The sequence below is a fragment of the Typha latifolia genome, chromosome 12 (genome assembly GCF_019914945.1).
Source record: "Typha latifolia isolate L0001 chromosome 12, TyphaL0001v2, whole genome shotgun sequence".
NCBI classification, from domain to species: domain Eukaryota; kingdom Viridiplantae; phylum Streptophyta; class Magnoliopsida; order Poales; family Typhaceae; genus Typha; species Typha latifolia.
The window spans coordinates 321,705-336,428 of NC_133097.1; the positions used below are offsets into that span (position 1 = coordinate 321,705).

A 14,724-nucleotide genomic window follows, 5' to 3' on the forward strand; every position below is an offset into this window, starting at 1 on the left:
GGTTGATCGTCTACTTGTTATCTAATTACTTGATAGGGCCGAGCTTGCCGGTGGTAGCAGCGACAAGTGATCCTGAAAAGCTTCATTAATTTTAATTAATTCCAATCCATCACATTTAATTAATTAATTAATTAAGCACTATTTAGAGAATAAAGGCCGGACTAACAATGATGTTACCAAGACCTAACAATTAATTCCCATGTTACGCACGTACACCTTACCTTATATATAAATAATATTTAATCTTCTCTAAATTCCTAATATTAATTGCATAAGATAAGATATGGATACATGATTGGTTCCTTTGTTGCTTTCTTCGATTATAGCATCTAAGCTAACTATATCTTGGGTTTTATGTCCCACATTTATGTACAAAAGAAGGAAGTGGACGACCTACTTTTAATTATTCTTATATTTTATTATTATTATTATCATCATCGCAAATTATAATTTAATATTATTGGAAAGAAGAGCGTCTAATTTTGATTTGAATTAAATTAAGGTGATAGTGAGACGAGATACCAATAAATAATATTGATAGGAAGGATGAGAAAGTCGGCAAGATATTTGGAGGAATGTGTAAATTTCTAACTCTTTTCTTTTTAAAAATAAAAAATAAAAAATAAAAAATAAAAAATAAAAGAAGATATGATATGAGTATGACCCTTTGATTTGATAAGGTGTTTGGTGTGTAATTAAATATTTATTAACTTGTTGGATTTTTATTACAATAGTCTTGATAGTATGTATATAAAATTCTAGAGTAGTGTAGTCATTATATATATATGTAGATGCATCCAAGTATCAAACCGGTGATCCAATTCAGTCCAAGTTAAGTGAGTATTTTATTGCATTTAGTCCGACACATTGATAGGGATCTCTTTTAAGAATACAATGATGACTTTCGGACATTTACCTTCCATTACAAAAATGTTTTAGGTAACTAATAAGACTTTGCTCTATGAAAATATAAATATAAATAAAATAAAATAGGAAAAATACAAAGGACTAATAAAAGTTAGATATGATTATAGGGTGAGCCGGGCCGGATTTTGGGGGCAAATTGGGCCAATTCTTGGTTAGTTGTATCATGCCATCGTTAGGTTTTTGGATTGGGTTGGGTTGAATTTGATTGGGTCGAGTCGAGTCGAGTCAAGTCGAGTCGGGTTGAAATGATCAGAATAGATAGATATTTGGAGTTAAATACAATCTTGTCTTAATTCTTCCTCTCTAACCTCTTAGTTCTCCGTTGTTTTATTTAGAGTTAAATACATTATAGCCTCATTGGCTTTTGGTAATAAAATTTGATCATAACATCCCTTCGACTAGGAGTGTAATTGAGCGAGCTTGATCGAAGCCGCTCTTATCAAATTTGAATTGAAATTAATTTTGAACCTAATTATAAAATAAAACTTGAATTGATGTAATTTTAATTCGAGTTAATAAACGAGCCGCTCAATAGCAAATTCAAGCCTAAATTATGTTAAGCCTAAATCGACAATGATCAAGCTTAACTGAATAAGCTTGAAATAAGATGGATTCAATGGTGAAGATATAAGAACTAACATAGTAATATTATAGGTCTTTATATTTTGATTTAAAGATTCACAATCATATGTATTATATATTATATAAATTAAATATGATATTATTATTTTAGAGCTTTATCAAGCCGAGCTTAATTAATCTAGCTTGTTATTAAACTCGGCTAAAAATTAATTTTGAGTCTACTTTGAGTCAAGCTTAGATTGAACCTTACATAGCTAAACTAGATTATTTTGACCACCCTACCTCAAACCTATCTATACCACAAATATTCTTCTGCCCTGATATTTTAATTTTGAGATTCCAATGGTGCACATAGATTCTCCACTAAATATGCTATAGAATCTCTCTCTCTCTCTCTCTCTCTCTCTCTCTCTCTCTCTCTCTCATGCTTGTTTGGGAACTGGATTCATGTCTTCCTCCTACACCAGAAGCCATGCTTTTCCTATATGGAGATGGAGAGCTACTTCAAGCTCACATGGACCAAGAACCAATGCACCAGCCAAAGCAATCTCTTCCAAATTGAAGCACTAGTATGTTCTTTTCAATCTTGATTTCTAAGACAGAACGTCTAAATAACATTTGTTCTAGTTTCTTTTTTTTTTTCCCTTTGGCAGTCACTCTACTTGCACCAATCTTAAAAGGCACCATGTATGTGAGAGTTTGATGGTCCTGATGACACACAAGAGGAGGCTTATAGTATCAGAGGCCAAAGGGAGCTCAGAAGAGTCACCAATGGTGGGGAAAGCATCAAAGAAGAGAGGAACAATAGTCGGCGCCGTTTCCTTGATAGTCGGCACCAGCATTGGGTCTGGAATCCTTGCAATCCCACAGAAGACTTCCCCTGCAGTACTCTCTTTCTCTCTAGATGTGGTTGCATCTCAACGCTACATATGAGAATTGTTGCAAACGTAGTATTGAAGTTTTACCCACCAATTTCATTTTTGCTCTTTTATTCTGCTCTCTATGTCTTTTGCGACAAGAATGGAGATCAAGATGCTTTAAACTCTTTGTTAAACATATAATATGCATTATTAGTCCATCACCTGATAGTTTAAGCTTTTGGGTCAACTGGTTATCAAACATGACATTAGAGTTTGGTTATTTTTAGAGTATGGAAATGAAACCTCCTTTGCGCTATTTAATCTTTTATTTTCTATTATCTTCACCTAACTAAGAAACTCTCAAGTTTCATGCCATTGATACTAGTAAGCTTCACTTCTTGACTATTGCAGGGTTTTGTTCCTAGTGCTGTTTCTATAGTCATATGCTGGCTTTTTCTGGTGATTGAAGCTCTCCTTCTAGCTGAGATTAACACCTACCTATGGAAGAAGAGGAAGAAGGATGAAGAAGCAGAAGAAGAAGAAGAAGAAGAAGAAGAAGAAGAAGAAGAAGAAGAAGTTGTTCTAGAGGTTATATCCCTGAGGACCATGGCCCAAGAGACACTAGGAGAGTGGGGAGGCAATTTGGCAACCATCACTTACCTATTCTTGGCTTACACTTCCATGGTCGCCTACACATCCAAATCAGGAGAAGTCATCTCTCACTTGATCAACCTCCCTGCTTCCATCTCAGGAGACTTTTTCACACTTGTTGTGGCATTTCTCATCTTTGTTGGTGGCACACAGATCATAGACCAAGTTAATCAGTTGTTGACCATTTCAATGATAGGTTTGTCTACTAAACTATAGTTCTACCCAAGTACCCAACTCAACTATAAATCTTTAGCATTGATAGTATATGATGTTTTGTCCTTATGATCATATAGCTCATTGTATAGATATAAATCTATCTACTTGCTCATTATATACTTTCTGATGCAGGATTATTGATAATGATTGAAGTTATAGCGATTGCTTCTGGCGGTGGATCCAACTTGACAACAATGTCGAATTGGGAGAAGGTTCCACCAACTATACCAGTGATTATCTTCTCACTGGTGTATCATGACATTGCACCTGGTACTTAGAATCAACTAGGTAATTTATGAAGAAGCATGTAATTAATTACACATTAACCAATCTTAGCTTCATCTGTGTACAGTTATTTGTGCATATCTTGGTGGGGATCTTGTGCGGATAAGGTTATCGATAATATTGGGGAGCTTTGTGCCACTGATATCTTTACTTGTTTGGGATGATATTGCACTTGGTCTCTCCTCAAGTTTTGATGGTTTTGATCCTTTGGACTTAGTAAAGATGCAGTAAGCGGTTAATCTTTTCTTGTTCATGGCTACAAGTAGGTTTCACATCGCAATTGCAATTTTTTGATTGCCTAACTTTTGACTTCTATGTGTCAATAATACTAGTATAAATCCTCTATAATAGCATGTTGTGACATCCTCCTGTTTGAGTTCATCTCCTAATCTTAAATCACATCCATATCTTTGATTGCATTTATAAGGGGTAATTTGATAGTTTGCTTAATAAGATTTTGATCCAAATTCTCTATAAGTACTTTCAATATGATTGATCTTGAGATGGTTATGGGCTCCATTCAACTTCACATTTACTTCTGAAAGTAGCTAACAGTTCCTACACAAGAAAGTGCATCATGGAACAAATTTACAGCTGAGCATGGCCTAAAGAAACAGAAGAAGTTCTGCAAAGAGAATATTAATCTAAACAGTTCCCATTTTTCCTGCTACTTATCAATTTTTATATGGTTAATGAACTAAAAGGAAATCAAGCTATTGGTTAGTCTTCTCCGGGAAACATTATCAAAAGGTAATATATATATATATATATATACATTTCAGACATATATGTCATTTGAAATCAGAGTTTTGAAAGGGCAAGTGCACCGTGAGTATTCATATGTATCTAACTCATTAAAGCACATAATTATTGCTTTATAGCATGCCTCTGTTATCGAGAGAATAATTATTTTACTTTTTGGTACATAAGCATGCCTTGGCTGAAGATAATCTAGGATTGTTATTCACCAAAATGCTCTTTTCTGCAAGATGGAGTAACATGTCACTGATGGTAGAGACATTTTCACTTCTAGCAGTGGGGACATCACTGATTGGAACTCTCCTCGGAGCGTCTCAATTCTTTATCGAGCAGCTTAAAATTCTCTTAAATTCCATTGCGCCAGCAATCCAAACACAAGTAAGTTTTCCTTAATTCAATTATTATATTAATGATGATGATTGCCATGAAACCGTTAGGCAACTTATACTACAAAAGTAATCTTAAATGATGCAAGCAAGTGCATGCCAAGATAATCCATTCTCCTAAGTGCACTCCAAGAACCTTTTGGGCCTATTCTTTCACTCAAGAAATCACATAGCATATATAATGAATAATATAATTGGTTGTAGGAAATGATCAGAGATGTTTCAGTTGAAGACATTGCAAAAGATAGAGCTAACTACAAGAGTGGAAGAAAATCGTCAGCGAACAGCAAGCTCAGCTTTTTTGCAACTTCTCTTGTGATTCTTCCCACCATACTCATCTCAACAATTGTGCCAAATGCATTTTCACTAGCGACAGATATTGCAGTAAGTGATTCCACTTAGAAATTAGTTACAAGTATATTCTCTGGTTACAGATATGAATTACGTCGAAAGTACATATTCTCTCTTTATTGTTCAGCAATCCTTATGTATCCTTATTTCCCAAAATATATAAAAGTTTCGACGATAAGCTAATTTCAAGCGACAAATTAAGATCATCTACCTTACAAACTCTTCTAACATTAATATCGAATTAACTGCCCTAAACCATAAGCCTAAAACTCTAAACTCTGAAACCTTATGCCTGAATAATTAGTCAGTTTACCACAGTAAAACTAAATTGTTGAACTAACATGAAGCAAAATGTTAGATATGAATTTTATCAGGCTCTAATTCACTGACGGAAGAAGTGAGGAAAACTATTTTGTCCCTCTTATGAATGAAATTTTGAATTAGATTCTTGAGAGAACTTGTATAATAGATGGTGAAGGTTTCCTCTGAATTTTCCTTGTCTGATGCTGAATTGCGTAACATACTAGGTAATGTGTTATATTATGTTATCCTTCTCGTAAAAATTGGTATGAAATTTATTAGATTCTTTTGAAATTTACGATCGCCTTCTTTCTAGGGCGGCTATTGCATGATGATATTGTATGGTGCTCTTCCACCAATGATGGCATGGGCTATGCATTTTCGATTGGCAGACCGCGACAAAGATATCGTCCATGAAGGTGAAGATTCTGAAGACAGCTACAGAAAAATACTAGTATCTAGTACTAAGCCTATACTAGTTGGAACAGGATTATTTTCTTTTGTAATAGTGGTGGAGCAAATCCTACAAGATGTAGTCATTTTGAACTCTTACTTATTTTCATAGAAGATTATGAAAATGAAACCTAAATGCAAATAAGTTTTTATGCAACCACTGCTTATTTTTCAATTGTTTGAACTCTATGGAAGACTACTTTGGCTTCTCTAAGTTCCTCTTCTCTTGTGAGTAGAAGAGACAAGATGACTATTATGAAGCAGAAGGTTTAAAGATTGAGTTAGAGTAAGCAATTGATTCATATTAACAATATGGACCACTTTGAGTTCTTGAGCTCAATTCCATAGTGCAAGATGGATCTAAGTAAAAGATCTGGAAATTAATATAATGATAGAACTAATAACATGATCCAATCATATCAAATTAAATCTAAATATTTGAATAAAGAGATTTGTTTCCTTTGTTGCTTAAACTTGATCTTTTCCTAAATTTTTTTTTGAGGGAGACTTTTTACATAACATATCATAATTGCCACTATATTGTGTTATTTCAAAATACACCATTATAATTAATTTTTAACATAATATTCCTAATTGGTTATTATTAAAGTTAATAAATACGTATAAGTGACTAAAATAAAATATTTATCAACAAATTTTGTCTCACATAAAATAAGATAAATTTCATAGTACTATTGCATTATATATAATATTGGACAGCTTTTAAATTATTCGTAATTATTTATATAAGAGCAAAATAGTCTTTTTTTTTAATTTAAATTTTGTTTTAATTATAATTAGTTAGATTTAACTAATGATGATATTTTGGAGGAAGTAGTGGTAATTACGATATTTTGAAAGTTTTCAGTAATTACTTATGAAAATCCTTTTTTTTTTTGGAAATTTGCAAATAACGCCTTATATTTTTACATTTTTATTGATTGAGGCCTGAACCGGCTCGGCCCGATGAGTAAGAGCCCAGTCGAATAAGGACATGAAACCGAGACCCTTCTCTTCTCTCTCTCTCTCTCTCTCTCTCTCTAGACTCTAGTAGATCTCCGTCGCGTTTCTTGATGCCTCCATCTCTTTGATCCTCGTCTTTCCAATCTCTCTCTCTCTCCATAGCCTCTTGAAGACAACCGATACAGCAGTAAGCATGTCTTCTTCTTTACTTTTCTTCTTTTCCTTGATGTTCTTTACATGAATTCGCTAACTTAGATTTCTCTGCCCTCCGTACACCACGAATTGAGTTCATCGTAGTCTTGTTGTTAATGCTCAATTGCTAAAATTGTGCCTTTGTTGGACTTCGTAGGTGTTCTTGATCCTAGATGGTTGTTTACAAATGTGACTAGAGTAGGCATAAGCCATATGCTCAGATGATGTTAGTCGTATCTTCCTCGTAATGTTTGAAATTCTTGTCTAGGGCCTTAATTTGTATTGAGACGGCATTATCGGTGGAAGCAGACAAATGGGCTCCGTCGATTTGATCAAATCTTGCCTTGATTCCATCCGCCAGGTGAATTAATACTTCCATAGATTTAATTCTTTTCGCAATTGGTGCAGATCTTAGATTTAGTTCAACCAATTGATGGCACAGATTCTGAAGTTGCTGTAAATTTGCACTGATTTATTACTCCTTTGCCCACTGAAGAATATGAGTGATTTTGTATTTTCTTTCCCCCTTTTAGACTAAAATTTTGGCGTTACTAACTAGCTCTCTTAATTCCTCTTGTTATATTTTGTTCTACTAGGTTTCGGATTGGATATCAGAGGCCATTCTTTATCTAGATGATGGTTGTTTAGAGACCTTTCAGTTTATTGGTGCATTCCCTCTCCTTTTGGAACTTGGTGTGCGTGCTGTTTGTAACTTGGAGAACATGTCTCCTCTTGATGCTGTGAGTTACTTTTTTATAGTTACATTACTGTCATGTCATAGTTTAGTCTATATTGATCCTTGCAAGCATATGTCGCTGGGTTTGTGTTGTTCAGGAGCATTCTCTGATGCATATTGATGTGTTTGATGTATATCCTAGATACCCAGGGAAAATGCGTATGCACAACTGTAACAGTTGGATTCTGTTGCATATAAGGTTTGCTGAGCACATATTTGCCGGACATGTTCGAAAATTGGGTCCTTTTACCCTCTTTGTACTACTAAGATTGGTTTTCTTCTTGGCCTTCTTAATGGACATTGCAAAACTCACTATAAGAGTCTGAGAGCTCTTGCATATTATAGAATGTTTTCCTAATAAGGACAACAAAATAAAGGCCCTCAACCACACAAAATGCTTGCATTTATGTCTGATTGTATCTGCTACTTCTTAGCTAGATGTTCCCATTTCCCAAGACAATGCTCCACTTTACTGTGTTTCACTTACATGTCTTTAATTTGCAAAGGCATTTTACTTGGCTATTATTATTTATATTTTTAATTGTATCTTTCTGTAAATAATGTGAAAAAGGCAATGTAGCACATCTTTAACTTACAGAACTTATTTGCCTTGCAAACATTTATTGAGGGCTAATCAATTCCTTTCTAAATGTAAATTGTAACTGTGAGATGTAATGGAGCAGCAGGAGTGAACTATGGAGGTTTAAGATGGAATCAACTTGTTGCCTGACAAACATGATAATTATAAAGCTTTTCTGTACATATACCCCTGCAATTAGCTAAACATTGACCTATTCAAAATTAGAACTTGCTTCTTTGCCACTTGAAAAACCCAAAGTTCTTGTGTATCTAGTATATGTGGTGCTCAATATCTTTGAAATAACCAAGGTTAAACTGTAGACTATGTACCATACAGATTAGAGACAATAATTCTTCTAACTTCTAACCCACACAATTCCTTAATTTCTTTTAATCATCTCTTTGGCAAATCTAAGTTGGTTGTGAAAATTGAATAATTCTTCCTATCATTCTTATTATAAGTTGTTGTATGGTGAATCTAGTTTGCTGCAAGAACCTATTATGTCGTGATTATCTCTTATATTTGTATGATATGTTACAGATCTTACCTTATAGAAGGTGACACTAATCTACACATAACACTGAATTGCTAGAGGCATGTGGTCTGTTTGGAATTTGGATTTATTCTGTAAACCTTGAGAATTTCTGATTGTGCTAATAATAGCTTGATATATTTATAATTGACGATTGATCTGTATCCAGCACATCTACTCTCTTTGTTCACATCAATTGAAGTGTGAGATAATTTTGCCCTTTGCCTTTTTTATTTGTTACCACAGACTGCCGACTGGGACTCAACTTTTGTGGGCCCTGCAAAGAAAATTGTAATTATCACGTCACGTCTTCTCAGTGATGCTCATCGGTATATTCTGCGCTGCCTGGGCACTCATAGAACAATTCGTCATTGTACTATTTTTACATCTATTTCAGAGGTGCTTCTTCCTTGCAAAATATTATTGATTCTTTTAATGAATTTTGTCTTATTGATTTTTGACATGATTTTAGTATGATCTTCCGTTCCTTTTTTCATGTGAAAGGTGGTTGGTTTTTATTTAACTTTTCCTGAAGTGAAATTGTTGAATATATTACTTCCATTTTCCTTAGATCTGTGTTAGAAGAAAAGGTTCAGCCATATATTTTGGATTTTTAGATAACCTCATAAGAGTCTTGCTACATATGACCTCATTGGTTGCATGAGAAGAATGAGTACTTATCAGTTATCACATATCGTAACAATACTAGATATATATCATCTCTGTCAAGTAAGCGTAACCTTCTTGCTGCTATAAATGTTCATATCTCCTTTTTAAAAGAAGGTTTTAGTTTTCCAATGATCTTCAAGATTTGATACAGCTTAGTGGGAGAAGGGATGTCTAGGTATTGAGAAATGTGATATTGGTTGCAGATGATACTTACTTTTATTGTTTTAAGTTCTCTTCTCTTGTTTTTGTTTGTAATTTTCATTTTACAAAGGCTGAAAATTTGGATTGCTTTGCAGGAATTCATTTTCTTGTCCTCTCATATTGTGAGAGTTTAGAGGGTGTCACCGGTGCTTGCCTCTTGCATAGTTGCATTCAATAGGCCATGGATTCAAGTCTTAGAAACAGCCTCCTCAAAGATGAGGGGAAGGCTGGGTACATCTTCCCTCCTCAAACTCCACATAAGCGGGAGCCTCATGCACGGGACTCTAGGATGCCTTTTTTATGTTGTGAAATCTTGAATTTGGAGAGATGAATTTCACTTTAAGCTACTTAGAATAAGTTGCTCTTTTTGTTGATATTCTACTAACATAATTAATCATAGAATCATAAGTTATGATTTTTTAATTGTAAATATTACTGATGTTATCTTAAGGCCCCTTAATGGTGGCGTGCTTTGCAGAATGCCCTTTAAGTAAAATGTAAAAAAAGTTCTCTATTGATTTCATTTTTAGTGATCTCATCATAGAGCTTGACATCTACTGCCATCAACAGTTCTGTAGGAGCTTGACACCCTGGCTAGATCATGATGCAGTTTTTCAGGCTTTAGTGAAACACACTTAAAATGGTCTATCTTGATGTGTTCCTTTTTTCTTCTCTTTCTTCTTTTTGTAGCTTTTACTGTGATCTGTCTAGTATGAAGGCAGTTTCTGAACATGCATCCATGTTTTGCAGACTGCTCATTCAGCATATATTGATTCACCTTTGGGACCAGATGCTTTTCATGAGTATGAATCCTTGCTCATCCAAGATTATGAAGAGCTTGTGAAGAAGTGCGAGGAAAAGGGGTTTCTCTCACATCAAGACAAAATCACTGATTCTGCAGAAGATGACCCTCTGAGAAAATTGGCTTCTGAAGATGATAGCTGGTCCCGGTGGTCTACTAAGGATTGTGTGCCTACAATTGAAGCTACTCCGGCTAAAAGAGATTTATATGATGATGAGTCAAATTATACAGAAGTTGAAGGGTCAAAGAAAATGCTTATATCTGTGCTTCATTTCCCATTGATAATTTGTCCTATATCACCGAGAGCATTTGTTTTGCCTTCAGAAGGCACAGTTACGGAGTCATGCTTGTCAAATGCTCATGAAGACTCTCTTAGTCCTGGACTACCCCATATATCTACTGGTCGACCTATTGATGGTGAAGATGTTCCACCAGGAGTAACACTGACTGCTCACTTCCTATACCATTTGGCTGATAAGGTAGTCCAGGGCAACCCATGTGCTTGTTAGTTGTTTCCTTCTATTTATCAAAGCTAATCTCTTGCTTCTTATAATTGTTTTCTGATGTATATGTAGATGGATCTAAAGATGGAGATATTTTCATTGGGTGATACATCAAAAATCATTGGTAAGATGCTGACTGACATGTCAAGCCTATATGATGTAGGCCGGCGTAGTAAAAGATCAGCTGGTTTGTTGATCATTGATCGTACACTCGATCTTCTAACACCCTGCTGCCATGGGGATTCGTTTCTTGATCGGATGCTATTCTCTTTGCCTCGCAGAGAAAGAACCTCATCCTCTTCACTTGTGAAAAATGCACAAACTTCAAGCAAATACTCCCCTGGTACCATAAAACTTGCCCCACTAGATATAAGAATACCTTTTGAAAAGGTACTCAGCAAAGACGAACATGGTACAAGCAGCATTCAGCTCTTTGAAAACATCCTAACTTTCATATCTGGGTGGAAATCTGGTGAAGTTGATTCCGAATATGCCTTAGGTGACACCTCTGACAAGGCTCACAATAACAAACTTGATAGTTTTAGCATGCCAAATGGGTCCTTTCTATCCAATTATACAGGAGCAAAATATTTGGAGGCTTTACTTGATAGAGGGGCTAAAGATGGATTCATGCTGATAAAGAAATGGCTTTTGGAAGCTCTGCAGCATGAGAAAGTACCATTCGGTTCAAAAGGTCGCCTAGCTTTGACGTCTGCATCAGAGCTTCATGCTATGATTAAAAAGTTGGCTCAAGATCAAATTTCTTTATTAAAAAACAGAGGGATTATTGAGTTGGCTCTAGCTGCTGAGATTGCACTTCAAGAGCCTCAGAGTTCCCATTGGGATGCATTTGTTAGTGCTGAGAGAATACTAAGCGTCAGTTCTGCAGATACAAGTCAAAGTCTTTCTAGTCAAATCCGTGATTTCATCAATACAAGCATTTTAGTAAAATCTACTCAACAGAATAAAAGGATTGAAACTTCGGAGGCCCTTCTTAGTTTTCAAGATGCATTACTTCTATCAGTTATTGGTTTTATATTGGCTGGTGAAAATTTCCCAACATCTGTGAATACCGGTCCTTTTTCTTGGGAAGAAGAGCATTCTCTTAAGGAAGCAATTGTGGATGCCATCCTGGAAAATCCATCTTCTGCAAAGTTCCAATTCCTCCACGGTTTGGAGAAGGAACTTGAAGCTAAGTCTAAGAATGCTAATGTAAATGATGAGGATGCTTCTGAGAAGACATCCAAAATAGACGATTTCGATGATCAATGGGGGAGCTGGGATGATGAAGATACAGATCATAACAATGAGCAAGCATATGGGGAAATGCAGCTTAAATTGGAATTGCGAGATAGAGTTGATCAGCTTTTTAAGTTCTTCCATAAATTGTCATCTTTGAAGTGGAGAAGTCCAGCTCTTAGAGAAGGGTTAGCATCCTTGAGCAAATATGGAAGTGATACCTACAATAGAAAAGGTTTACTTTACAAGGTTCTAACTGCTGTTTTATTGAAGTATGATATACCTGGACTGGAGTATCATTCATCGGCAGTTGGGCGTTTTTTTAAAAGTGGTTTTGGTAGATTTGGCCTTGGACAGGTGTAATCTTCATTCCAGAATTGTCTACTCTGTTGCCATTTTACTTACTCCCACTAATATGTACTATAATTTTTTTCCAGGCTAAGCCAAATCTGGGAGAGCAAAGCATTCTTCTCATTTTTGTGGTTGGAGGCATCAACGGTCTTGAGGTTTGAATATCTATGTACCTTACTCTCATGTTTATTATTTAGGTCATATGTATTTTCCCTGCCTTCTAAGGGCTTCCTTGAAGGCAACTGCTCAAATGAGTTGCATGAGACATTGAAGTGCTTGTCATCAGATGTGTGTTGAACAGTAATGATATTGAAAATTGGTGCACAAGTGCTTGGTGGCCATTTTATCCTCATATTCTGTTTCTTTTTCTTGAACTACTATTGCATAAATTTGCTTATGTGATTCTTAAAAATAATGATGGAAATAAGGAAATACCAATGAAAAAGGTGGTGTATGCCATCAGTTACCACTTCCTTTTCTCTTTTATTCGCTATATTAGAATCTTGAGCCGTAGTCTTGAGTCCTGGCAAACGTTCAGCAGGCCTAAATACTCTTTTAACTGGTGATAAATCTTTTTGTATGCAAGGTTCGAGAAGTTATGGAGGCAATATCAGAAAACAGTAGGCCAGATCTTGAGATAATTCTTGGTGGAACAAACCTCTTAACTCCAGATGACATGTTCGAGTTGATGTTGGGCTCATCTAGCTTCATCTGAACTGTCAAAGAAGGTCAGTCTAGCAGCTGTCAGGCAAGATTGCCTTGTCTCAGGTGAATTAGTTTTGAAATTAACATTAAGCCAGTTCTTACACAACTAAAGTTGGATGTATACAAGTACATCTTGCAACTGATCCTTACCTTATTTATTTAGGCAGCAGTGCAGCATAATCTGATTTTTGAATCACCATACAATATAAAATGAGCCTTCCTGAGTTTCTTATATTTTTCCTGAGACATTTTTTATGAACTTGCACTTCCAAGGTAAACAGGAACAGTAAATTTCATATATGAGATGGCTTTTGCCGTCCAAAGAAACTTGCTCAAAGTTGCTAGGCCTCTGACGAAAGCAGTAGGATATAAGATTGGTCAAGTGGAGAACAAGTTCAAAAGGCCTACTTCAATGCAATAGTTCTTGCCGGATTATTCTGTATCTCCTTTGGAAGTTAATGTAAATGATACATTGGCAATAACAGATATGAGCCTTCAATCCAGTATTGTGACAAATGAAGGTGGCAGTATGGCACTACTTACTCTGTACAATAATCATGTAGTTTCATTGTGCTAGATGGTGACCAATGGCCAAATATGACGATACAACAGCTCGACAACCATTAGTCCCAAACTCCCAATAACATGCCGACTGCTTCTCAATTTTCAATGGTAGCAATGGTGTCCACAGTGGAGTCATTTTGCTCTTATAGGTGTCTGGTTATCTTAATTAGTAACTGTACAAATGCTTACTTGAAATTACGGCATATTGTGTATTTTTGTTTTCACCCCATTTTTTGCAGTTGAGCGCAGCCTACAGTGTCTGTTTTTAAGCATACTCGTCATTCTATATACTTGTGGCTGGAGAGTATTTAATGTATACTCATGCTCTTATTTAAAGCTTTAACAAACTTTGCACTATATGGAGTATGGACGAGTGTGATAGAAAGGAAAGATTTTGCTCAAGTTGTTTCTTTACTTGAGCTTTTGCTTCAGGTTTGGTTTCTCTATGATTGCTTCATGGCTAAAGCCTGCCTTCTTTCTTTCACAAGACGGTTTGTTTGTTTGCCTTTCTATGATCAGTTAATAGCAAATGGGGAAATACTCATGATGCAAGAAAAGAAAAACATCTACTTCAAAGAAGCCATATATTTATGTGTGCATGGTCTGGCATTTACACAAGCTATGTCAAGATTTGTGCCGAGCATCCTATTTGTACAAACATTAGAAGAATATTTAGCATGCTGTAGCAGATATGACTATCTCAAAAGGTAAAATTATTATCTTAGATTATTAATAAATAGTTTTTAGAAAGTTGTATAGAATAAAATGAGAGATAAGATTAAAATAATATACTAAAATAAAGTAATATATTGTTTAGTTACTACACCATGAGAATAAGAAAGTTTATTTTAGAATAAGCATTCCTATTTCATAAGTGAACCAGGGCTTAAGGTGGGATAAGTTTAGGATAAAGTACG

At 35.3% G+C, this 14,724-nt stretch overlaps 2 protein-coding genes across 10 annotated transcripts; both read left to right on the top strand.

The window, feature by feature from the left end:
• The first annotated feature begins 1,812 nt into the window (after positions 1-1,812).
• LOC140798454 (uncharacterized) lies at positions 1,813-5,927 on the top strand. Of its 5 annotated transcripts, none has more exons than XM_073152288.1 (8): positions 1,813-2,078; positions 2,190-2,394; positions 2,781-3,216; positions 3,369-3,506; positions 3,589-3,748; positions 4,511-4,658; positions 4,871-5,050; positions 5,634-5,927. In XM_073152288.1, exons 2-8 carry the CDS (start codon positions 2,212-2,214, stop codon positions 5,880-5,882), a joined length of 1,494 nt encoding a protein of 497 aa, XP_073008389.1. In that variant the 5' UTR covers positions 1,813-2,078; positions 2,190-2,211; the 3' UTR covers positions 5,883-5,927. The 5 variants fall into 5 exon arrangements, 3 of the variants coding, with proteins under 3 accessions (XP_073008389.1, XP_073008387.1, XP_073008388.1); XR_012110838.1 differs by having other exon boundaries at positions 1,875-2,078; positions 2,163-2,394; positions 4,555-4,658; XR_012110839.1 differs by having other exon boundaries at positions 1,875-2,078; positions 2,163-2,394; positions 4,558-4,658.
• An 856-nt stretch (positions 5,928-6,783) lies between these two features.
• Positions 6,784-14,238, top strand: LOC140799220 (sec1 family domain-containing protein MIP3). 5 transcript variants are annotated; one of them, XR_012110962.1, is made up of 9 exons: positions 6,784-6,920; positions 7,194-7,286; positions 7,522-7,665; positions 9,020-9,172; positions 10,394-10,924; positions 11,021-12,544; positions 12,625-12,693; positions 13,125-13,306; positions 13,407-14,238. XR_012110962.1 is itself a non-coding variant. In XM_073153417.1 (9 exons), exons 2-8 carry the CDS (start codon positions 7,239-7,241, stop codon positions 13,251-13,253), a joined length of 2,598 nt encoding a protein of 865 aa, XP_073009518.1. In that variant the 5' UTR covers positions 6,784-6,920; positions 7,194-7,238; the 3' UTR covers positions 13,254-13,266; positions 13,517-14,238. The 5 variants fall into 5 exon arrangements, 3 of the variants coding, with proteins under 3 accessions (XP_073009518.1, XP_073009517.1, XP_073009516.1); XR_012110961.1 differs by having other exon boundaries at positions 13,517-14,238; XM_073153417.1 differs by having other exon boundaries at positions 13,125-13,266; positions 13,517-14,238.
• The last annotated feature ends 486 nt before the right edge of the window (positions 14,239-14,724 follow it).

What these genes read in the sequence shown, in the direction of transcription:
- LOC140798454 (XM_073152286.1), top strand. Translation starts at nt 1,957, where the DNA reads ATGTCTTCCTCCTACACCAGAAGCCATGCTTTTCCTATATGGAGATGG. An exon ending in TTGGACTTAGTAAAGATGCA is followed by an intron (nt 3,749 to 4,510) that starts GTAAGCGGTTAA and finishes CTTTTCTGCAAG; the next exon opens with ATGGAGTAACATGTCACTGA. An exon ending in CACTAGCGACAGATATTGCA is followed by an intron (nt 5,051 to 5,633) that starts GTAAGTGATTCC and finishes CCTTCTTTCTAG; the next exon opens with GGCGGCTATTGCATGATGAT.
- LOC140799220 (XM_073153416.1), top strand. Translation starts at nt 7,239, where the DNA reads ATGGGCTCCGTCGATTTGATCAAATCTTGCCTTGATTCCATCCGCCAG. An exon ending in GTAGATTTGGCCTTGGACAG is followed by an intron (nt 12,545 to 12,624) that starts GTGTAATCTTCA and finishes ATTTTTTTCCAG; the next exon opens with GCTAAGCCAAATCTGGGAGA. An exon ending in GAGGCATCAACGGTCTTGAG is followed by an intron (nt 12,694 to 13,124) that starts GTTTGAATATCT and finishes TTTGTATGCAAG; the next exon opens with GTTCGAGAAGTTATGGAGGC.